The sequence below is a fragment of the Dipodomys merriami genome, unplaced genomic scaffold (assembly GCF_024711535.1).
Source record: "Dipodomys merriami isolate MVZ:Mamm:240054 unplaced genomic scaffold, mDipMer1.0.p SCAF_518, whole genome shotgun sequence".
NCBI lineage: Eukaryota > Metazoa > Chordata > Mammalia > Rodentia > Heteromyidae > Dipodomys > Dipodomys merriami.
This window is the reverse complement of record NW_027206089.1, coordinates 202,639-227,500: the sequence shown is the minus strand read 5'-3', so window position 1 is coordinate 227,500 and position 24,862 is coordinate 202,639. Positions and strand designations below refer to the sequence as shown.

The 24,862-nt window shown below is 41.2% G+C and overlaps 2 protein-coding genes across 5 annotated transcripts in view; one reads left to right on the top strand and one right to left on the bottom strand.

Moving 5' to 3' along the window:
- Rpgrip1 (RPGR interacting protein 1) overlaps positions 1-11,657 on the top strand; it is a 71,580-nt gene extending 59,923 nt beyond the window's left edge. Inside the window, exons 13-16 of one of the 4 annotated variants that reach the window (XM_069998370.1) lie at positions 2,957-3,149; positions 5,631-5,715; positions 8,340-8,470; positions 11,313-11,657. In XM_069998370.1, the coding sequence (XP_069854471.1) occupies positions 2,957-3,149; positions 5,631-5,715; positions 8,340-8,470; positions 11,313-11,425 (522 nt within the window). In that variant the 3' untranslated portion in view covers positions 11,426-11,657. The remainder of the gene's footprint in view (positions 1-2,956; positions 3,150-5,630; positions 5,716-8,339; positions 8,471-11,312) is intronic. The other 3 variants (XM_069998371.1, XM_069998372.1, XM_069998373.1) reach the window with 3 other exon arrangements.
- The window catches only part of Supt16h (SPT16 homolog, facilitates chromatin remodeling subunit), a 50,203-nt gene continuing 36,991 nt past the window's right edge, over positions 11,651-24,862 (bottom strand). The window contains exons 22-26 of the mRNA XM_069998369.1: positions 24,093-24,262; positions 16,402-16,531; positions 15,503-15,632; positions 15,021-15,098; positions 11,651-12,972 (exon numbers count right to left, since the gene is read on the bottom strand). Of these exons, the coding sequence (XP_069854470.1) occupies positions 12,827-12,972; positions 15,021-15,098; positions 15,503-15,632; positions 16,402-16,531; positions 24,093-24,262 (654 nt within the window). The 3' untranslated portion in view covers positions 11,651-12,826. The remainder of the gene's footprint in view (positions 12,973-15,020; positions 15,099-15,502; positions 15,633-16,401; positions 16,532-24,092; positions 24,263-24,862) is intronic.

Genomic DNA, 24,862 nt, shown 5'->3' with positions numbered 1-24,862 from the left:
AGGGAAAATGCCCAAACCCTGAGTTCAAGCTTCAGGACAGGACTGGCAGAAAAAAGTCAGCCTGGGTAGGAAAGTGTGTAAGACTCTTTTTTTTTTTTTTTCTTTTTGGTCGGTCCTGGGGCCTGAACTCTGGGCCTGGGTGCTGTCCCTCAGCTCTTCAGCTCAAGGCAAGTGCCCTACCATTGAGCCACCTTCCCAGTCCCTGTATAAGACTCATATCCATTTAACAATCCCCTAAAAAAAAAGCTAGAAGTATGGCTGGAAATGTAGCTTAGTGGTAGAGTATTTGCCTAGCATGCATGAAGCCCTGGGTTTGATTCCTCACTACCACATAAACAAAAAAAGGCCAGAAGTGGCACTATGACTCAAGTGGTAGAGCACTTGAGCCATAGAAGCAAAAGAAACTCAAGTACAGTGCTAGGTCCCAAGTTCAGGCCCCAAGGAACAGAGGCCAGACTTTGAGTTTAAGCCCCAGTACTGGCAATAAATAAATAAATAAATAAATAAATAAATAAATACTTGGTGGTTCTATCAATATCACAGCCTCACACAAAGTACTGAATAAATGACAGTTGCTGAAAATATATAAAACTAATAATTACAAAATTGTGTGGAAGACCTCTCTGAGATGACAAGTGTTCTATACCCTGAATAGGATGTTGATTATACAACTATGAACATTCAGCAAGACTGTATACTTAAGGTCTCCATGGTACTGTATGTAAAATATATCTAAATGTTTAATAATTAAAAGCAGAGCTACAGAAGCCACTTCAGACAGTCTGACATAATGTGCTTGATACTTTTCCTATGACAACCACTATAATAAATCCAACTCTATCTTGTGCCAGTACACTCATATATAAACAAAAGTTTTCACAAACAAGCCCTACCTATCACTGGCCATGTAGTCTCCTAATCTTTTCCACTCTGCTATTCTGTTGTCATTTACCCTAACCTTCATCAAGCTACTTTACCCTTCCCTCCCTCCCTCCTTTCTTTCTTTCTCTTTCCTTCCTTCTCTCTCTTTTTTTCTTTTTCACTATCGTTGAGGACTTCCTGCACTCTCTTGGCTTTTTTTTTTTTTTTTTATCGTGGAACTTGAACTCTGGGCCACTTCTGGTTTTCTAGTGGATTATTGGAGATAAGAGTCCCATGGAGGGGCTGGGAAGGTGGCTCAGTGGTAAAGCGCTTGCCTTGCATGCATGAGGCCCTGAGTTCGATTCCTCAGCACCGCATAAGCAAAAGGAAAAAAGCTGGAAGTGGCGCCGTGGCGCCTTGAGCTGAAGAGCTGAGGGACAGCACCCAGGCCCAGAGTTCAGGCCCTACGACTGGACCCCCCCCCCAAAAAAAAAAAAAAAGAGTCCCATGGACTTTCTTGCCTGGGCTGGCTTTGAACTGCAACCCTCAGATCTCAGCCTCCTGAGTAGCTAGGATTATAGGTGTGAGCCACTAGCGTTTCTCTTGGCTTTTTTTTAACCAATGCTGGACCTGAACCACTTTAGTGTCATCTCTACTTCCAGCTTTTTGCTGGCTAATTGGAGATAAGAGTCTCATAGACTTTACTGCCTAGGCTTTCTTCAAATGGGGGTCCTTAGCTCTCAAGCTTCCTAGGTAGCTAAGATTGCAGGCATGAGATGCTGGCTCCCACTGATTCTTCATTTTGAAAATGGCAGTGAACCTGCTAAGCTGATTCATCAAAGTGTCAAAACCCGTATTTTGGAACAATAGAGTTTGTGGTTTGGTGTATATAAGTTGTGTGTGTGTATCTTGTGGTGGTTACTGAGAGGAAAACACTAAATATCTTCATTACGAAACATTATCTTACCCAGATGACACAGATGCAGGCTCCTTGGGACATTTTTGCCTGCTGAAGCACTTACAGTGAGACAAAAGATTGATGGGAGTGCTTGGGCAAGTCAGAGCACTGTCTTAACCACCTATAAAAATGGCAGGAGGGGGGGGCTGGGAAGTGGCTCAGTGGTATAGCGCTTGCCTTGCATGCATGAGGCCCTGGGTTCGATTTCTCAGCACCACATAAGCTAAAAGAAAAAAGCCAGAAGTGGCGCTGTGGCTCAAGTGGTAGAGTGCTAGCCTTGAGCTGAAGAGCTGAGGGACAGCGCCCAGGCCCAGAGTTCAGGCCCCATGACTGGACCCCCAAAAAAAAAATGGCAGGAGGGCACCCACAGATAAAGGGGACCCGGGATTGATAGGACATCACTGTAGACTGCTATCTCAATAAGGATAGAGGGACAATCCAAAGAGAGCAGTGGTAGTGGAAGTAGTTAAGTGCCTCCCATCACTGGAGGGCAAGGTGCCTTGGTGGGCTCCCTTGGGCATTCACTGAGGGGGGTAAAAGCAGCCTCTAGAAGTGGAGAGTTGGTTTTTCACTGAGCAAGGTGGAAAAGAGTCAGTTCTTCAGAAATCTAGATTCTTCCTATTCTTAGAGATCATCTTAAAAAGCTGATTTGAAGCCAATCTCTGGTGACTCACACCTGTAATCCTAGCTATTCAAGAGACTGAAAGCTGAAAATCAAGGTTTAAAGCCAGCTCTAGCAGGCAAGTTTGTAGGATTCTTAGCTCCCGTGAACCACCAAAAAGCTGAAAGTGGAGCTGCAGCTCAAGTGGTAGAGCACTAGCCTTGAGCAAAGAAACTTAAGGGACAGCACTCAGGCCCTGAGTTCAAGCCCCTATACACAGAAAAGAGGACAAGAAAGACTGATATGATTCTGTGTCTTAGGGACAGAAACTTGATTCCTCTTGCACATTTCCCACAGACTTGCTAGTAATTCAGGCACATAGTTTTCTGGTGTCAGTTTTGTCAACAAATGAATTCTTAAATATTTACATTAGCCTATATCTATGATGGATTTATAGGAAGTCTTATGCTCATTAGATGGAGTATGAACTCTTAGAGCCTCATTTAACACTTAGGAAATATTTTATTATCTATCAGGAATCAGAGAAGATGCGTATTGAAATTGTTTCCCTGGCCTTCTACCCAGAGGCTGAAGTGATGTCTGATGAGAATGTAAAGCAGGTGTATGTGGAGTACAAATTTTATGACCTGCCCTTGTCGGAGACGGAGACTCCAATGTCGCTGAGGAAACCTAGAGCAGGGGAGGAAATCCACTTCCACTTCAGCAAGGGTGAGACGTCCTGTGTGCTTGCCACCAGAGGAAGTGGACAACCACTTCACCGTCAGAACTATTCTGAGTTCCCCTTGAGGGCAAAACCAGCCAATCTTAGCTTACAAATAGTATATGCATGTAATTTAAGAGATAATTTTTTTGGGGGGAGGTCCGGTTGTGGGGCCTGAACTCTGGGCCTGGGCGCTGTCCCTCAGCTCTTCAAGGCTAGCACTCTACCACTTGAGCCACAGCACCACTGCTGGCTTTTTTCTTTTTGCTTATGTGGTGCTGAGGAATCGAACCCAGGGCCTCGAGCATGCAAGGCAAGCGCTCTACCACTGAGCCACCTTCCCAGCCCTACGCATGTATTTTAAAAATATCAAATAGGCTAAGAAAATTTTAATAACAAGTACTCCTATGCTCTATTTCTCCACAAGCCACTCCTTTTAGCTCCACTCCTTGAGTCCATCATAACTGCTTTTTTAAGCTTTTCAGACCTTTTTGTTGTTTTTGTTTTGTATTTATCTCCATATATTAAGGCTGGTGCTTTGCCACTTAAGCCACAGCTCCACTTCTAGCTTTTTGCTGGATAATTGGAGATAAGAACCTCACAGACTTGTATGTCTGGGCTGGCTTTAAACCATGAGCCTCAGCTCTTAACCTCTTGATTAGCTAGAATTATACGTGAACCACCAGAGCGACTCACTTGCTTCCTGCCTTTCCTTCATTCCTTCCTTTTCTCTCTTTCCTTCTTTGGTTTTTGGGAGATTTCCTGCCCAAAATGTATTTTTAATTTCTTGCTTTTTTCCCCTTTGCCTTTTTTGTTCATTTTCTCTCCCCCCTACCCTCTCTGTATATGTGTGTGTGTGTAACAAGATTTCACTAGCCCAAGCTGGCCTAAAACTTGAGATCTTCCTACTTTGCCTGTTTCATCATACTTGGCTTGCTAAATGTCAATTTACTCTCTTAGTGTGTCTCTCTCTTGAGCTGTGAGATGGAAGTCAATTTCTTATGATAGGATGAACAGTCAAGGGTGGTACCTGCACTTGTCTCATCTCATCTGTTTTCCATCTTTGTAGTCTTTAAGGACTGTAAGGGCTACTGTCTTCATGAAGGTTTCACATCACACAATGAACAGAACTTAACAGACAGCTATCTAAAAGGGAGGTGGGAAAGCACAAGCTGCAACATTCCCATATAAAAATGAGCACAAAGAGAAGCATTGATATTGAGATATGTGCCCTGAGTTGAACTCATCACAAAACCTTAACTTTCAGGTTGGCCCTTAAGTATTAAGTTTCTATCTGGGTGCTGGTGGCCCATGACTGTAATCCTAGCTACTCAGGAAGATTTGAGGGTCATGGTTCAAAGACAGTTTGGCCGTAAGTTCTTATTTCCAATTAACCAACAAAAAGCTGGAAATGGAGTTGTAGCTCAAGTGCTAGCCTTGAGCAAAAAGAGCTAAATGAGAGAATAAGGCCGAGTCCAAGCGTTAGCTCATCTATGCATGCGTGCGCACGCGCGCGCACACACACACACACACACACACACACACACACATACACATGGAGCTTCCTAGAATTCTGGCTGTATTGGGTTCACACTTATTTTGGCAGAACTTAGTAAGCTGACTATTATGTATGCAGATTATAATGCTTCCCTTTTCTTTTTGTGTGCCTGTTGAACTGAGGGCCTGAGTGTTGTCCCCAAGCTTTTGTGCTGAAGGCTAGCATTTTACCAGTTGAGCCCCAGCTCCACCTTTGGCTTTTCTGGTGTTTAACTGTAAAAAAGTCTCATGGACTTTCCTGCCCGGACTAGTTTCAAAACGATGATCCTCAGATCTCAGCCTTCTGAGTAGCTAGCTAGCATTACAGGTGTGAATCACCAGTGTCCGGTTTTTATAACAACCTTTTTCTTTTTTGTGCCAGTCCTGGAGCTTGAACTCAGGGTCTAGGCACTATCCCAGAGCTTTTATGTGGAGCCCCAGCTCCACTTCTGACCTCTTTGTAGTTAATTGCAGGTAAGAATCTCACGGACTTAACCAGCCTGGACTGGGTTCAAACCATGATCCTCAGATCTCATCCTCCTAGCTAGGATTACAGACTTGAGTCATTAGAGCCTGTCTTTAACAAACGTTTTCTTAGGAATCTAAATAGTTGAGGCTTTGTGTAAGTCAGTGTGTCATGTCTCTGTTCAGCTCTGCCATTGCACTGCATTTCAAAAGCAGCTATAAGCTGAAGGTGTAGGTAGGCAGTCGAGTGTGGGGTTAGCATATGCAAGACCCTAGCTTCAATTCCCAGCACTAAATCAAATGATAGCCACAGATATATGCAGATAGACATAGTGATTTTCAATAAAACTTTATTTATAAAAGCAGAGAGCCAGCCCATAGGCCTAATTTGCTAACTTCTGCATTGTATCTGTTTTCTATATTCATAGTGTCCAAATAGCTACCGCTTGTGATTCCTTGCTTTTTTTTCCTTCTTATTTTTGGAACAGTGATAGACTTGGATCCTGTGGAGCAACAAGGCCGACGGCAGTTTCTGTTTGCTATGCTGAATGCCCAAGACCCTGAGCAAGGACAGTAAGCATCCAGTTTTTACCTAGAAGGGAGATTGTCATGGGGAGGTTAAAAGTGCAAATTTAGTTTTGTTCTACTGCTGAATATTTTAGTGAATGTGTGTGTGTGTCTGTACAGGGGTTTGAACTCAGGGCACTGCCCTTTAGCTTTTTCAATCAAGGCTGATAGCTCTATCACTTGAGCTACAGATCAATTTCCAGCTTTTTTTGGAAATAAAGAGTCTCACAGACTTTCCCAGGCTGGATTCACAAACCAAGACCAGATTTCAGCCTCCTGTTAGCTTGGACTATAGGCATGAGCCATCAGCTCCCAGCCACAAGATTTTATTGAGGTCTTAGGACATGAAGTGGGTTAGTGTTAAACTGGATGATGTGTTAACTTTCAGTTACCTATGTTTAGCTAGACATAAATTTACCTTTAGAAATGGAAAATGCTTTGGTCATTTGCCTTGTATTCTAAATTGTTTTCAGCATTCCTAGTACTTTCTTGGTAATGACACAGAAATACATCCTGAATGAATATGGCTTAATGGGGAGATCTTATACTTTTCAGTAATTTCTTTCGCTTATCTGTGCTTTAAGAGGCCGACTTAATAGTCCGTTTCTTGCTTTCTTAGCATGTCAGCAGCAATTTTTTTAAATAAATTATTAAATATTGGGCTGGGCACTGGTGGCTCACATCTGTAATCCTAGCTACTCAGAAGGAAAATGTTAATTCAAATTGTTATTAAATTCCTATCAAACTGGCAAAGACATTAAAGGAAACAACTCAGTATTGGTAAAGGCATGGGCAACTGGGTGTAGTGCACAACTGCAATCTCAGCATTCAGGAAATAGAGTCAGGAAGATGTTGAGTTCAAGGATAGTTTGAGCTATAACTACTCAGCCTCCTGAGTAGTTGTATCTGAATTTCCTGGTTCAAAACTAGCTCAGGTAGAAAAGTATGAGACTCTTATCTCCAACGAATCACCAAAAAAAACCAGAAGTGGAACTATGGCTCACAGCCTTGAGCAAAAATGAGCTCAGGAGACAGGCACTAGTGGCTCACAACTGTAATCCTAGCTATTCAGGAGGCTGAGATTTGAGGATCATAGTTCAAAGCCAGCCCAGGCAGAAAAGTCCCATAAGACAACTTTTTTGGGTCAGCTGTGGGGCTTGAACTCAGAGCCTGGACTGTACTACTGAGCTCTTTTGCTCAAGGCCATGGCTCCACTTCCAGTTTTTGAGCCTTAATTTGGAGAGAAGAGTTTCAAGGTGACTTTTCTGCCTGCCTTTGAACTGATTCTCAGATCTCAGCCTCCTGAGTGGCTAGGATTACAGGCATGAGCCACTGCACTTGGCTCCACTTAACCCTTCTGCAGCTCTATGGATCAAAGTGGTACAGCACTAGCCTTAAGTAAAAGCTCAGGCCCAGGCCTTGAGTTCAGACACCATGACCGACTTTCTCCCCCACTTACCCCCCCGCCCCCAAAGTTGGGTATGGTGATACGTTTATAATTTGAGCACTTTGGGAGACAAAGGCAGGAGGGTCATGTTAAGGGTTTGAGGCCAGTGAGAGCCTGCTTCAATCAGCTAATCAATCAACCAATCATAAGAATATGAAATACCCAGGATATGCAAAACCAGAGTCAGGAAGTTGATTAAGGCAGATTGGGGATTTAGCACAGTGGAAGAGTATTTGCCTAACAAGTACAAGCTCCTGAGTTTGATCCTCACACTCATCATTTCAAAAAAAAAAAAAAAAGTCAATTAGTGGTTGCTAGGAGCAAAGAAAGACAAGAAGGAGAAAACAACTTCTTAATCAGGACAGGTATTCTTTTGGGAGGTGATGGTAGCATATGTAATCATACTAAAAGACGCTAAATCGTACATTGTAAAATGGCAAAACTTGTGAATTTTATCTAAAAATAGGTTCCTGGTAAAGTGGCACATACCTATCTGCAGGTCCCAGCTACTGAGGTGGGAGGCCAGCATGGCTATTTTAGTCAGACTCTGTCTCAATAACATCAACAACTTAATAGGATTGCTATAGGTTGTATCAGTTCCTAGAATTAATTTGCAAGGTTATGTGAAGATAGGCTTGTTACTGCACACTGCTTTGTAGGCATCACTGTGCCTTACAGCATCATTCAAGACCTACAACTCCAAGATCTTTTCTTTTTTTTTCTATTGAGTCAGGTTCTCAAGTATGTACACAAGGCTGACTTCAAACTCAAAAATTCCCCTGCCTTGGTTTCTTAAACACTAAAATTACATGCACCATCATGCCTGGCTTGTTCTCTCTTAAAGTTCATATAAAATAGAGGCAAAGGAAAGATGACTTAAGAGTGCATTATTTCTTTTAACCTTTGTTTTTAGAATATAAAGATATTAGGGCTGGGAAGGTGGCTCAGTGGTAGAGTGCTTGCCTCACATGCATGAGGCCCTGGGTTTGATTCCTCAGCACCACATAAGCTGAAAAAGCTGGAAGTGGCGATGTGGCTCAAGTGGTAGACCGCTATCCTTGAGCTGAAGAGCTGAGGGACAGTGCCCAGGCCCAAAGTTCAGGCCCCACAACCGACAAAATAAGTAAAAAAATAAATTAAATAAAGGCATTAGTCTTGCTAAACAGATGTTTGTTATTTTTAGATTAAAATTTACAGTTGTAAGTGATCCTCTAGATGAAGAAAATGAAGAATGTCAAGAAGTAGGATACGCATATCTTGAGCTGTGGCAGGTCCTTGAATCAGGAAGAGACATTCTAGAACAAGAACTAGAGAGTAAGTAATAAAATGTTGTGTTTCTTTGTTCAACTGTATTTTTTGGGGCTTGAACTCAGGGCCTGATGCTGTCCTGTGTTCAAGTCTAGCGCTCTTCCACTTGCAACTCCACTTCCAGTTTTTTGGGAGTTAACTGGAGATATGAGTCTCATGGACTTTCCCACCTGGGCTAGCTCTGAACCATGATCCTCGTATCTCAGCTTCCTGAATAGCTAGGATTACAGTGTGAGCCACTGGTGCCTGATTCAATCAATCAACCAATCTGTTTGTTTATTTATTTATTGTTGGTCTTGGGGCTTCAACTCTGGGCTTGAGCGCTGTCCCTATGCTCTTCAGCTCAAGGCTGGTGCTCTACCGCTTGAGTCACAGTACCACTTTTGATTTTCTGGTGGTTAAAATTGGAGATGAGTCTCACAGACTTTTCTGCCTGGCTTGTCTCTGAACAGTGATCTTCAGATATCAGCCTCCTGAGTAGCTAGGATTACAGGAGTGAATTACAGGCACCTGGTTCAATTTACCTTTTTTTTTGGTCAGTCGTGGGGGCTGAATTCTGGGCCTGAGCATTGTCCCTCAGTTCTTCAGCTCAAAGCTACTGTCCTACTGCTTGAACCACAGCACGACTTTGGGCTTTTTCTGCTTATGCGGTGCTGAAGAATCAAACCCAGGGCCTCATGCATGGGAGGCAAGAACTCTACCACTGAGCCAACTTTCCAGCCCCTCCATTTACTTTTTTTTTTTTTTTTGTCGGTCGTGGGGCTTGAACTCTGGGCCTGGGCGCTGTCCCTCAGCTCTTCAGCTCAAGGCGAGCGCTCTACCACTTGCGCTACAGCGCCACTTCCGGTTTTCTGGTGGTTTTTATTGGAGATAGGAGTCTCACGGTCTTTCCTGCCCGGGCTGGCTTTGAACCGCGATCCTCAGATCTCAGCCTCCTGAGTAGCTAGGATTACAGGCGTGAGCCACCAGCGCCCGGCTTCCATTTACTTTTAAATATAGTTCTGAGTAGTTTTTGTTTTACCTTCTATATATAATTACCATGGGGAAGTTGATGGGACCAACTGGTTTGCAATCTTGCCCCCATAGCTAAATACATTTTAGTCATCATACATCTTATTACAACTAAATCTTTTTTTTCTTTTAAAATGGCCAATCCTGGGCCTTGAACTCAGGGCCTAATCTCTGTCCAAGCCTCTTTGTGCTCAAGCCACAGCAGCACTTCCAGCTTTTTCTGAGTAGTTTAAGTCTCATGGACATTTCTGCTCAGGCTGGCTTTGAACTGTGATTCTCAGATCTCAGTCTCCTGAGTAGCTAGGATTATAGTCATGAGCCACTGGTGCCCAGCTAACTAAATCTATTTTGAAGAGTTGTGGCTCAAGTGGTGGAGCACACACCTTGAATGAAAAAGCTAAGGCACAGCACCTAGAACCTGAGTTCAAGCTCCAGTCCAACACATTTTTTTTTCAGTCCAACACATTTTACACACACAGATAAAGAAATATCACAATAAAACCTCTTTATAGCTGGGAAAGTGGCTCAGTAATAAAGTGCTTGTCTTGCATGCATGAGGCCCTGGGTTCAATTCCTCAACACCACATATGCAGAAAAAGCTGGAAGTGGCTCTGTGGCTCAAGTGGTAGAGCGCTAGCCTTGAGCTGAAGAGCTGAGGGACAGCACTCAGGCCCAGAGTTCAAGCCCCAAGACCAAAAAAAACCCCCCCAAAACAACAACAAAAAACCCCACCTCTTTATACAATATTCACTGAGATTTTAAAAAAAAGCAAATTCTTTAAATTCCAAATTTAAAAAGCATCTGACCTCTTAACCAGATAAGCCTCGTGAAAAGCAGCTCAGACCCCTTCTTTATGTAGCCCCCAGACCCAAATAGGAATCAGTTCTCCTTCCCCCAAACTCAAGCTGTTAACTACTTGTTTCTCGACTACATCCCTACTTCATTTGCAGTGTTTACTGAATCAAATTATTTTCACTGATCATAATACAGGTTTTTGAGTAGTACTGCTCCGATTACATGTACCTTACAAAGCTTTAGTTGGTAGACTAAGTTGCAAGATCTTTCCAATTATCATCCTGAGCAAGTCCTCCTTGCTTTTATTCCACTATAAAATAGGGATAACTGCAGTAGAATCTATCTCATAAGGTAGCTGTACAGATTGAGGGGACACTTAATGTAGGGAAGACAAAGGGAAGCAAAGGGCCTAAAACTGGTAGGTGTTGGCTTTTCTAACTCATAATTTCTACCCCTGCCCTTGTCCCTAAATGTGCCCTATTTTTCTTGGCCACCATGCCTTCTTAGATAAGGGAAATCCCCACAAACTTTATAATGACTCAAAATCCTCAATGAATGCTTATTGACTTAATTATTAAAATACTTGCGCCACAATGCCACTTCTGGCTTTTTGTTTATATGGTACTAAGGAATTAAACCCAGGGCTTCACGCATGCTAGGCAAGCATTCTACCACTAAGCCATATCCCCAGCCCCTCAATCTCTTCAAACTTCATCTTCTACATATTTACAACTACTTTCCTGGGACTACTTGTTTCCCTTTTGAATAAAACCCCTAAATTATGGAGCCATCTCTCCAGCTTCCAGTGTTACAGTTTGGATGTGATGTTCCCCCATTAAAATGATGGTATAGACAGGTGACTAGATCATAAGGGTGCGAAAAGCCTTAATTTGGTTAGTTCCTATCTGAATGGAACCTAGCTGGAGGAAGCAGGTCAATAGGCATGCATTGTTTAGTATCCCTGGTACCAAATATTACAACTATCAGGTATTAAATGATTAACTGAATGCTGCCCCCTGATACTTTTTCTTTTTCTCACCAGTTGTCAGCCCTGAAGACCAGGCTATTCCAATAGGAAAGTTGAAGGTTTCCCTTCAAGCAGCTGCTGCCCTCCATGATGTTTACAAGGAGATGAATGAAGATTTATTTCCCTGAAGGAACAAGTGCTATTCCATTCTAAAATCTGAGGGGAGAAGTCTCTTATAAAGTAACTTGCTATACTGTAAGTTTGGTTGACTGTGCTACCTAGTCTCTCTCAACATAATGATGAGAATTTTTGTAAAACTGTCTGGACTTCGAACACCTAGTACTGTTAATAGGTGAGACTTGCTTTTAGGAATGGAAAGTAAATAAAGTCACAAAAGGTGAATTTACAAAAACAAAACAAAAAAACCCAGTTTATTTATCTTTTAGTTTTTCCAAAATTGAAAATATCAAGTCCTACTGCTAAGGAGAAAACAAACAAACATAAAATCTGAGACCCCTCCCCACTTCTCTTAAAAGTCACAGAACATGGAAGTGCAGGGGGACAGGTGGGTGCTGAAAATAGCGGGGAAGAATGGCAGGATTAAAATTCCCCCAATACTTAAAAAAGATGTTCAACAGAAACTGTGATAAATATCGGACAATGCAGGACAAGGAAAAATAAGGAGCAGCAGTGCTCAGTCTGTGTTGTAGGTATGGTCTCCCTTCCTCTTCTCTTTGCTCATCAAGGTATTCTAGGCCCAAGGCATGTCTTTGCCCCTTCCAGATCTAAATATTGTCTCTTTTGAGCCTCCCTCTACATTTCACTTGAAGCACTTTGTGAGGCGCAATTCTTCCTTAGACATATCAGAAAGGAGAGAGAGCAGTAATTTTGCCTTCTATAGTTACACCAAGCATGAATTTGTAAGGAGGAAAACAAGGAGCCAGGGAGTGTCACTGCTTCTTATGTCTTCCAAGGCAGCAGAAATACTTAGAATGTGCATGAGGCAAGAAACCAGGAAAACTCAGATGAAGGCACCAGCCTCACTAGATTGTATAGTTGTATACAGGTCAAGTTGTATAGTTTACCACAATCATAAGCACATCTGAAGAACCTTTTCTCAAGTACTGCAAAGATGCAATGGAGAGAGACGTGAGGAAGGTCATGGCAGTAGGGTAGGATGGAGGACTGAACCTGCTGGTCAAGAACCTTGGTACAGGTAGTAAAGGATCACTATGTACCACTGTCTTGAAGATACAGCTTTGAGACACCAAAGATAAGATGTCAGAAGCCATCAATGTCCTGGCAGAAGGTGACAGGAAAAGAGGAATGAACGGTATTTATTAACAGTGGGAGCCTCTGCCCTTCTTCAAGAACACCTCCTCCCTTGCCATCTGAATGGGGCCATTGGCACATGTCCTGGTGGGCCTGGAATTCCCCGAGTAGATTGGTCCACACAAATGGCCCCCTAAACCCATAAACACAAATGGCAAAACTTGAAAAGAAACAAGGAAAAACACAGTTTCTATGTCATGAAAAATTTTCAGGAGTTGCCTGGAGGAAGAATGGAGATCAGGACCAAAGTTCAGATATTACTTCCTCTTTTTCTTGGGGGGTGCAGAACTGTGTCTGGAACCACGGTTAGAGCCTCGGCCTGAACTGTGTACAGATGCCTTCCTCTTGCGGCTCATACTTCGACTCTGTTCCTCTTCTTCCTCATAACGACTTTCTCGGTCCGCTAAACAGAAGGCAGTGTCATTATTAATTTTAGTTAGCTAATATTACTGGATAGCATGAAATAAATATTATTATTACTGGATAGCATGAAATAAATATTATAATTTATTTATTCAGACTTTTGTCTGTGTGGGGCTTGAACCTAGGGCCTGGGCACTGTGTTCCTGAGCTCTTTTGCTCAAGGCTAACACTCTACCACTTGAGCCACAGCGCCACTTCCGGCTTTTTTCTTTTTGCTTATGTGGTGCTGGGGAATCGAACCCAGGGCCTCATACATTGCAAGGCAAGCACTCTACCACTGAGGCACCTTCCCAGCCCCTCATGGTTTTAAACCAGGATCCTCATCTCAGCCTCTTGAGTAGCTGAGATTACATGCCTGAGCAACCAACGCTTAGCCAGATTTGAGTTTTAATCTTTACTAATTTGCTAGATATGTAAGCATTTCACCTTTCCGAATCTTAGTTTATTTAAAAGAAGGGGAATTACTTAAGGAACAGAAAACATAATTTGCCTGGAGTACCTATCATAATTTTTAGAATACAGCAAATATTTCCTTATGTTTTGTCTGTTGTGGTGCTTGAACTCAGGGCCTGGGCACTATTCCTGAGCTCTTTTGCTCAAGGCTAGCGCTCTACTACTTTGAGCCACAGTGCCTCTTCTGGTTTTTGAGCGGTTAATTCAAGATACAAGTCTCATGGACTTTCCTGCTTTGAACCTTGATCCTCAGAGCTCAGCCTCCTGAGCAGCTAGAATTGCAGGCACGAGCCACTGTCAAATGTTTTCTTTTCATTTAGATTCCTTCCCAATCCTCTCCCAGTACTAGAACGAATTCAGGGTCTTGTGCTCACTTGACTCTGCTTCACCACTGGAGTTCTACCCCTTGAGCTATACCTCTAGTTGGGCTTTTTTGCTGATTATTTTGGAGATAGAGCCTCTTGGACGTTTTACTGCCTGCTCAAAGTTGTTTCAAACCTCCACCTGCCAGGTCTTAGCTTCCTGGATAGCTAGGATTTCATGTGAGAGCAACAAGGGCCAGGTTTCATTTTAAACTTTATCTGGAGTTTGGTTTAAGAACAACTAGGTTTGCCGGGCGCTGGTGGCTCACGCCTGTAATCCTAGATACTCAGGAGGCTGAGATCTGAGGATCACTATTCAAAGCCAGCCCAGGCAGTAAAGTCCGTGAGACTCTTATCTCCAATAAACCAGTCAGAAAATTGCAAATGGCACTGTAGCTCAAGTGGTAGAGAGCTAGCCTTGAGGTGAAGAGCTGAGGAACAGCTTCCAGGCCCAGAGTTCAAGCCCCACGACCGACAAAAAAAAAAAAAAAAAAAAAAAAAGAATAACTAGGTTAATACTGTAAAAACATTCTTAATCCAGGGTCTCATGATCATACATAGAGTACCTGAGTAGATAATCTAAGCAGCTAGTTAGGGGGAAGCCACACCCACATGAAGAGCATGTGCACACTCCAGGCTGTTTCCTTCCATCAATATAATATTAGCTGTGAAAATGGGTACTGTGGCTTAAGTGGTAGAGCACTAGCAAAAGAAGCTCAGGGACAGTGCTGAGACCCTGAGTTCAAGCTCCAGAACTGGCAAAAAACAAAACAAACAAACAAACAACAAAAAACCATATACAGGGCCAGGCATTGGTGGCTTACACCTGTAATCCTAGCTACTTAGGAGGCTGAGATCTGAAGATTGCAGTTCAAAGCCAGCTTGAGCAGGAAAGTTCACGAGATTCTCATCTCTAATTAACCACCAGAAAACCGAAGTGGTATTGTGGCTCAAGTGGTAGGAGTACTCACCTCAAGCTGAAGAGCTCAGAGACAATGCCCAGGCCGAGTTCAAGCCCTTTGACCAACAAAAAACTAAAAAGACGCCCCCCCAAAAACACCCCCCCATATAAGTATAGCTGTGACTCCAAAGCATTTTTATGTGTTCTTTTGTTATTTTCATTAGTCAAACACTTTCCAGTATAGACATGTGTTAGAAATTTGTACTTACATAAATGAATAAATAGATCACTTAGAACAAGAAATTTTCAAACCTTTTCGGGCTTCTTCTTCCAGTTCATCCCAATCCTTTCCACTCTCTTCTTCACTACCCAAAGATTCCTTGGAATAGTCTGGAATGACAGTGATTACAAATTAGTCATAACAAGAATGCGATGACAGAATTTTTCCCTTAGAAAAACTAGTTTCTATAAAATTCTTGGATTAGCCGGGCGCTGGTGGCTCACGCCTGTAATCCTAGCTACTCAGGAGGCTGAGATCTGAGGATCGCGGTTCAAAGCCAGCCCGGGCAGGAGAGACCGTGAGACTCCTATCTCCAATAAACCACCAGAAAACCAGAAGTGGCGCTGTAGCTCAAGTGGTAGAGCGCTCGCCTTGAGCTGAAGAGCTGAAGGACAGCGCCCAGGCCCAGAGTTCAAGCCCCACGACCGACAAAAAAAAAAATTCTTGGATTAAGGAAGCCCTGATAGTTTTTTTTCCTATGTAAGCAAAGATCTTTTTTCCTATGTAAGCAAACCTGATTCTTCTGCTTCTGAAGAATAATCTTCATCACTGTCTTCCTCCTCTTCTTCATAATCATCCTCTGAAGGATTAAAAGTCTCATCTTCGATCTCAGACTCTGAATCTCCATCCTCGGCATCACTCCCCTAGTTCATTTCAAAGAACATAATATAACTTTGAAAAAACAAAACAAAAATATATGCACCTTAACAAATTAATTTGACCCATTTTAGTACACCAAAACCAAAACCAAACAAAAAAACATAAAGACCTCAGTGGCCAAGAGATAAAATGACTTGTATAGCTGAGTGCTGGTAGCTCATGAGTATAAGCCAAGATATTCAAGAGGTTAAGATCCAAAGGACTACAGCTAGAAGTCTGAAGGCACGGCTCAAGTGGTAGATTACCAGTTTAACAAGTGAGGCCTTAATACCAACCAAAAAAAAAAAAGAAAAGAAAAAAAAAAGCATAAACTACTAATAAGTTGGAGTTGTAATAATGTACAATGCAAAGATGGGAGGACCTGTTTTTACTTATTTTTTAATATGCCCTAAATTATTATTTTTCTAAATAAGAAGAGGAATTTTTATAGTTTCAAAGCATCTCTGTTAATGGCTACCAATGCCCAATTCGTCATTGATCTACAAAAATAAACTGAAGAAACAAAACCAAGCTGTGTTCACAGCTTCGTTTAGTTGGTCTGGTCTTTTTTTTTTTTTTAGGTAAACATAAATAGATTTATTTGAAAATGAAAAAGTAAAGCTATGAAACAAAGTACTGAGACTCTCTATCAGGAGAGGGGTCCAAAGAGGAGACCCTGGTTTGAACATTTTTATGCTACTTACATATTCTCCTAGTTGCCCAGAGTATAGCAGGCAACACTGAAGAACAAAAAAGAAACCCCCACTCACGCACCTCACCCTCAGGTTCCAAAAAAGACCAGCCACCTTGCTCGAAGAAACCTTCAGGGTCATCAACAATGGTCTTCATGATTTTAGTCCAGTTGAGAGACTGCACTCCTTCTGTGTACTTTAGGTCACAGGAACTATAGTGATATAAAATGAAATCTGAATGCAATCTATATTTTCTAAGAATCTCTATTATCAACTTGATTATTAGCATCTTGGAAATGCAAATCATTTTATAAAGGAGAATATTCTTCCCACTATGCCACCACAGCATGCCCAAAGACTGATATATCTGATCTCTCAGAAGAAAAATTTAACCTTCATAACAGCACTTAACGCATTCTTCCTTCAACCAAATATGAGCTCATCCTCTCTCTTCCTGCTTATCGTGATTCTGGTCTTTATCATGAGTAGTCTTAAAATATAACCATATCTGTGATACTCATGTCAGCTCTGATCATTTATAATTAAGAAATAGGAATAATTTCCACCGGCTCTAGCTTCATCTCTTTTCCTAGGTCTTGTTTCTATGATGAAAGATTTATAAAGACAGAAGCACATTGTTCTTTTTCTTTTTGTCAGCCCTAGGGCTTTAACTCAGTAGGCACTGTGACTGAGCTTCTTTTGCTCATGGCTAGCACTCTATACTTGAGCCACAGCACCACCTCCTGCCTTTTCTGTTTATGTGGTACTGAGGAATCAAATCCAGGGCTTCATGTATGCTAGCAAGCATAATACCACTAAACCACATTCCCAGCCCCAGGGCACATTTTTCTAAGTAAGTGCCTGCATTTATAAGATGTTCAAATGTTGCTATTAACTTCTATTGAAGACTGCTAAATTACAATGGGTGACTAAGGAGAGAGGACAAAAGAAATGACAACAGTAAAAGTAAAAAATAAAACTAGTGGGGCTGGCTCAGTGGTAGAGTGTTTGCCTTGCATGCGAGGCCCTGGGTTCGATTCCTCAGCACCACATAAGCAGAAAAAGGCCAGAAGTAGCCCTGTGGCTCAGGCGGTAGAGCCTAGTCTTGAGCTGAAGTGCTGAGGGACAGTGCCCAGGCCCAGAGTTCAGGCCCACAACCGACAAAAAAGAAAAAACAAAAAATTAAATAAATAAAACTAGCATAAAACTAATACAAGATTCATAGGTAGCAATCTACTTCAGGCAATACTTCTACTTCCATCCATAACTGAGTAAATTAAGACCCATTCCATCTTATACAATTAGCCAAACAAAAAGGAAACAACAGTTTCCAGATATTGTTTAAAAGGCAGAATAAAAATGTGGCCCTTGAAATATGGAAACAAAGAAGGATTTGCAATCCTTGGCTGTAGTAATAAAAAAACAGCTTGGTACTGGCACAAGAATAGGCCTAAGGACCAATGGAATAGAAGACTCTGAAATGAAGCCACAGACCTATCGCCACCTAATATTTGATAAGGGAGCCAAAGGCACAAGATGGAAGAAAAACAGCCTGTTCAACAAATGGTGCAGGCAGATTTGGCCACACATGGGCAGAAAACTGAAGCTAGATCCTTATGTATCACCCTGAACCAGAATCAATTCCAAATGAATCAAAGACCTCAATTTAAGATCAGTTAACTTGAAAATATTACAGGAAGGGAAAGGGTTCCTTGACACAGGTCCAAACTTAAGTAAAGATCCTGAATCACAACAAATCAAAGAAAGACTGGATAAATGGGACTGCATCAAACTGAAGAGATTAAGCATGGCAAAGGGCATAGCTAGTAAGATAAACAGAAAACCCGAGAATGGGAGATCTTTAGTAGCTATGCACCAGACAAGGGCCTCATATCTAAAATATACTTAGAACTCAAAAAATTAAACCTCCCCACAACAAATCTTCAAAGAAACAACAACACAATTGATAAAAGGGCTAAAGACTCAGAGACTTCTCAGAAGAAGAATGGCCAATAGACACACGAAGAGATATTCAACATGTCTGGCCATAAAAGATGTGCAAATTGAAACAATTAGATTCTACCTCACCCCAGATAGAATGGCCATTATCAAGAAAACTAACAATAATAGACGGTGGTGAAGATATGGTCAAAAAAGGGAATGCTACTACATTGTTAGTGGGTATGTTCAACTACTCTGGAAAGCAGTATAGAGGTTCCTCAAAAAACTAAATAAACACAGAGCTTCACTATGATCCAGCATCCCATTCTGGAGGTGTAATGCACCACAAACCAGGCCACATTAAATCCACCAGCACAACCATGTTCACTACAATAGTGTTTACCAAAGCCAAGATATAGAACCAAGATATAGAACCAATCCAGATGTCCCTCAGTGGACAAAGGATCAAGAAAATATGATATAAATACACAATGGAATTCTATGCTTCCATCAGAAAGAATGACATTGTCCCATTCCTAAGGAAACAAAGACTTAGAAAAATTTATAGTAAGTGAAGTAAGCTAGATTCAAAGAAACACAGCTTGCATTTGTAATAATTAGAACATACCTATAAATCTACAAGTAAACTTAATGGATAGTAAAAGAAAAAAAATTACACTTGGACATGATAAATTAAACAGTACTCTATAAACATTCACACAGTGAGATGAAAGGAGGATATTCTTAGGAGAGGATCAAAGGGCTCAATAGCTATGTGCATATGATCATATAAAATGCCTATTGAACCCCAAGAAATGGAAATGAGTTTTTTTACTTTACTTTTTGTGTTTTATTCTCATTGTTTTCCCCCTTTGTCACTGTTTTTTTTTTAAATTTCTGTACCTTTTGTATGTACGTTTATATGATTTGGGGGAGGGTAAGGGGAAACAAAGAAATGGTGGGACAAAGGACAAACTAATGCAGCAGTGATACTAGACACTATGTTGAAAATGAACTATACAAATTGTGGGTGAGGTGGGTGGGGAGGGAGGAAACCGAGAGGGTGAGGGGGAAGAGGTGACAGTTAAAAAAGAATGTACTCATTACCTGATTTATGTAACTGTAGCCCCTCTTTACATCACCTTTACAATAAAAAAAAAAAAAAAAAGATTTGCTGCCCCATGCCAGTAGCTCATGCCTATAATCCTAGCTACTCGGAGGCTGAGATTTGAGGATTGTGGTTCAAAGCCAGCCTGGGCAGGAAAGTTCATGAGACTCTTATCTCCAATAAACCACTCAGAAAGCCAGAAGTGGCACTGTGGCTTAAGTGGTAGAGTGCTAGCCTTGAGCTGAAGAGCAGAGGGACAGCGCGCAGGCCCATAGTTCAAGGCCCCATAGTTCATGACTGACAAAAGAAAGAACTGCTTTCTAACAGCATCATTTTCTGTGTGGAGTCAGTTCATAAGCTGCTTTGTAAAGGGGGAGAACTCAACCAGAACCTGATGATTTTCAGGAGCTGATAGAGGGTAGAATTTGAGGCTGGGACACCTAGAGTTTGTTGGGGCAGAATACTGGAATAAGGAGTTACATAGTTCTGGAAATCTATAGAAGGGTCTCTTCACAATCTGACTTGATCTATACACAGGGAAAATTAGGAGTGGGCAAAAAGCATGGGACAGCAGCATGCTAAGCCATTCCTAGATCTCACTCTAGTTTCCATGGAAAGTCCTAAAAACAGAGGACATGGGGTACAGTCCTCAGAAGAATATTACATCATTAGAGAGGCCAATTAGTTCTAGACTATTAAGAGTATTCTCAATTCACACTGATTTCTAAGAAAATGCTTTGAAATCAAAGAGAATCGAGTATGTATCTATATCTATTGTTTATATTCTATAATAGAATCCAACCCTTAAAATTATATAACAAAATATAGCATCCAACAATGTGAAAGTACAATGTTTGGCAATGAATCAAATGATCAAGTATACAGAGAAGTGGAGAGAAAAAAATACCATTAGCAACCCTTAATCAACAGAAACAGATACAGAAAACCCAAAGATGATAAAAATGGAAATAGCAAAGATTTTTATCACTATTACAAACATGCTTTACAAGTTGAATGAAAAGGGAAACAAGCATGTTGAGAGAACCATAAAGTATTTTCAGATGGGTGCTGGTGGCTCATGACTATAATCCTAGCTACTTAGGAAGCTGAGATCTGAGGATCATAGCTTGAAGCTAGCGCAGGCAGAAAAGTCCCCATGAGACTCATCTCTAACTAATCCACTAAAAAACCAGAAGTGGGAAGTGGTGCTATGGCTCAAGTTGTAGAGTGCTGAAGTTGTAAAAGAGCTCAGAGATAGCATCCAGGCTCACAGTTCAAGCCCCACGACCAACCAAAAAAAATTACTCCTTATGTACTGGGAATGTGGCTTAGTGGCAGAGTGCTTGCCTACCATGCATGAAGTCCTGGGTTCAATTCCTCAATGCCATATAAACAGAAAAAGTTGGAAGTGGTACTGTGGCTCAATTGGTAAAATGCTAGCCTTGAGCAGAAAGAATCTCAAGGATAGTACCCAGACCCTGAGTTCAAGCCCCAGGACTGGCAAAAAAAAAAAAAAAAAGAAAAGAAAAGAAAAGATAAACCAGAAGTAGAGCTGTGGCTCAAAGTGGCAGAGTGCTAGCTAGCTTTGAGCAAAAGAGGTCAGGGTCAGTGCCCAGGTCTTGAGTTTCAAGCCCCCCATCATGGACCCCCAAAAAAGTATTTTCATAGTCTCAGTGTGGGGGGATGTGAGGGCGAGCTAAAGCTAAGGAAACAGCAAAAATATTTTAATATTGGCCAAAACATTTCACCATGTGAAAAAGTAAGCAGTTCAATGAACATCAGGAAGAATAAGCACAAAAAAATAAAGCCCCTAATAATGAAAGTGCTAAAAACCAATAAATTCAAAACTATAAAGAAGTCAGTCTGAGGAAAAATGGACAAGAAGAGTAACAGATGTCTCATCAGAAACTGTGCAAGCAGAAGACAACTATGCTACATCTTTCAAGTACTAATAAGATAGAATATTAATCCTATATCCAGCAAAAACATCTTTCCAAATAAAAGTGAAATAAGGAATTATCAATCTATTACTAGAAAACCTATATCTCAAGTGCTAAAGTAAAGGTAAATCAGGCAGAAGGAAACCTAGAACATACAGAAGCTTGGAAGTACAATGGAATGTAAATGTACCAATAAATTTAAAGATGTCCCTTATGTAAATTAATATAATTGTAATGCATAATACATTCAAAGTAAAATAGGTAACAAAAGGGGCAATGGAAGTATAAGAGCTTTACCTTACTATCTGAAGCAGAATACAAGGTAAGTTGATATGTAAATGTAAACCTTTAAACTATCATTGGAAGATTGGGAATGTGACTTAGTGGTAGAGTGCTTGCCTAGCATGCATGAAGCCCTGGGCTTGATTCCTCAGAAAAAGCTGGAAGTGGCGCTGTGGCTTAAGTGGTAGAATGCTAGCCTTGGAAGCTCAGGGGCAGTGCCCAAGCCCTGAGTTCAAGCCCAAGGACTGGCAAAAAAAAATAAATTAAAATATATGTAAACAAAACAAAGGGCAGAGTATAGTGGATTAGTATAAAGGTACTCCACAAGGAAGACAATACAGAGGAAAGTAGCAATGAATAGATGGGAAAGACAGAAAGCAAATGGCAAGAGGGTGGTTTAAATCAACCATAACTGGTAAGTATATGAAATGCAAAAGGCCTATTTTCCACCTATTTAAACATTTTTCAAAATGGGGTAAAAAAGACCCAAATAATGTGCTTTCTTCATGTAACACTAAAAGGTGGGGGTTGAGGATATAGCTCAGTGGTAGAATATGCCTAGCACATGTCAAACCATAGCTTTGAACCTCAGCACCAATAAGTAACTAAGTGTTGAGGATGCTCACACATAGGTGGCTCATGCCTGTAATCCTAGCTACTCAGGAGGCTGAGACCTGAGAATCATAGTTAGGAGCCAGCCTGCACAGTAAAGCCCGTAAGACTCTTATTTCCAATAACTACCAAAAAAGCTAGAAGCTATTTTGGCAGAGTAGTAGAGCCTGGCCTTGAGAACAAAAGCTCAGTGACAGTACCTAGGTCTTGAGTTCAAGCCCCAGGACTGGCACAAAAAAAGTGTTGAAGGTGGAGGAAAGGGACAAATGGAAACAGGAGATTTAGTATATTCAAAGTACTTGAGTAGTACTTGTTGTGAGACCCTCATATTACAAAGTATACTAATTAAAAAATAATCTTTTAAAAAGGGTGCTAGTGAAAAGAAAGAAAAAAGTATGTGCCATGCAAACACTGACCAACTTGAAGGGTTGGGAAGGTGGCTCAGTGGTAGAGTGTTTGCTTTGTACACATGAGGGCCTGGGTTTGATTCTTCAGCACCACATAAGCAGAAAAAGCCGGAAGTGGTGCTGTGGCTCAAGTGGTAGAGTGCTAGCCTTGAGCTGAAGAGTTGAGGGACAGCGCCCAGGCCCAGAGTTCAGACCCCATGACTGACAAAAAACAAACAAATAAACCAACTTGAAGTCTATAGTAATACCATAGAGAGTAGGTTTTAAAACAAGGAATAAAGGTTGAATACGTTTCAGATTTTGGAGGATTTCTATATAATGAAATACCTTTGGACAGGAGCCAAGTCTATACACAAAGTCTATCTACATTTTTGTTACTGTTGTTGTTGGTCATGTGGCTTGAACTCTGGGCTTGGCTGCTGTCCCTGAGCACTTCACCTCAATTAGTGCTCTACCACTTGAGCCATGGTGCCACTTCCGGTTTTTTGGTAGTTAAATGGAGATAAGACTAGTGGGGCTTGAACTCTGGGCCTGGGCACGATCCCTGAGCTCTAGCTCAAGATGAGTGCTTTACCACTTGGGCCACAGTACCACTTTGGGTTTTCTGGTGGTTTACTGGAGATAAAAGTCTCATGTTGGACTTTCCTGCCCAGGCTGGCTCTGAACTTCAATCCTCAGATCTCAAGCTCCTGAGTAGCTAGGATTAACAGGTGTGATCCACCAGCGCCCAGCTCTATCTACATTTTATATGCACCATTTATACACAGAACTTCAAAATATTTATATAAGACAATTTTAGTGTGCGTGCATTTCTGACTATCACATGAAGTCAGATGTGCAATTTTCCACTTGTGGAATCTTATTGGCAATCAAAAACTTCTAGGTTTTGAAACATTTTGGATTAGTCATACTTAACTAGTATTACCAGTAACAAGAAGTTTTTTTAAAGTGATGAAGTGAAGCTGGGCTCTATGAGCTTGCCTATATTCCTTGTACTGAGGACATGAAAATGGTAAGATCACAAGTTCAAAGCCAACTAGGGCTATACTGGGAGAACTTGTTTCAAACAACCTAAGACTACAAACAAAAATCCTAGTGATGCATGGGTTAATTTATCAAAAGGATTATAACAATCTTAAATGTATATGCACATGGGTAATAAACTTCAAAATATATGCAAGAAAACATGCAGAAGTACAACAATAAGAAATAATTATAAGCACAAGATTTTTTTTTTTTTTGGTGCCAGTCCCACAGCCTGGAGGGGGGAACAGAAAGACTTCAAGTTACTTCAAGTATATGAGATTTAAAATAACAAATCAAAATAAAAAGGCAGGGTCTTGATATGTTGTTGCCTGGGCCACTTTAGTCTCCCGAGTAGTGAATACTACACATACCACAGTATTCAGACACCCATAGTTATTATGTGTAAAATAAAATTTATAAACAGGGTTTATGGAGTTAAATGAGCAGATTTACTTACTTCAACCATTCCTTGATAGGGTCAAGAGAGGCTACGGGAATGGCATTAATCATTGTCACTTTCTTGCTGTAGTCTTTGTAGACAATTACCATATCAAAGTTCTTTAGGTGAAACTGGACTCTCTCAAAATGGATCAGTTCTACTTCATCCAATGTTACTACAAAAGGTGGCTGTCAGATAGAAACTGGATCATTATCAAGTCAATTTCTGCCCCCAAACACTAGTGTTTTCAAGATCTAAGTCACTAATTAAGCTTTTTTTTTGGAAGGAAGACAGCACATGGCATAGTACAAATTAAAAGATTAAAAATCTTCCCTCAATGAGAATACATTCAAAATACAATTAAAAAAAAAAAAGAACAGGGTCTGGGAAGGTGGCTCAGTGATAAGAGTGCTTGCCTTGCATGCATGAAATCCTGGGTTCGATTCCTCAGCACCACATAAGCAGAAAAAGCTAGAAGTAGTGCTGTGGCTTAAAGGGCAGAGCACTAGCCTTGAGCTGAAGAACTTAGGGACAGTGCTCAGGCCTAGAGTTCAAGCCCCAGGACCGACAGGAAAACAAAACAAAACAAAACCAAAAACAAATAAAAACCCCAAAACCCAAAAAACTAAAACACTTTGAAACCATCATTTTGTTCAATGATCTTTTAAAAATTGGTCGGTCATGGGGCTTGAACTAAAGGACTAGGCACTATCCATGAGCTTTGTCCACTCAAGGCTAGCACTGTATCACTTTGAGCCACAGCACTACTTCTGGTTTTCTGGTGGTTC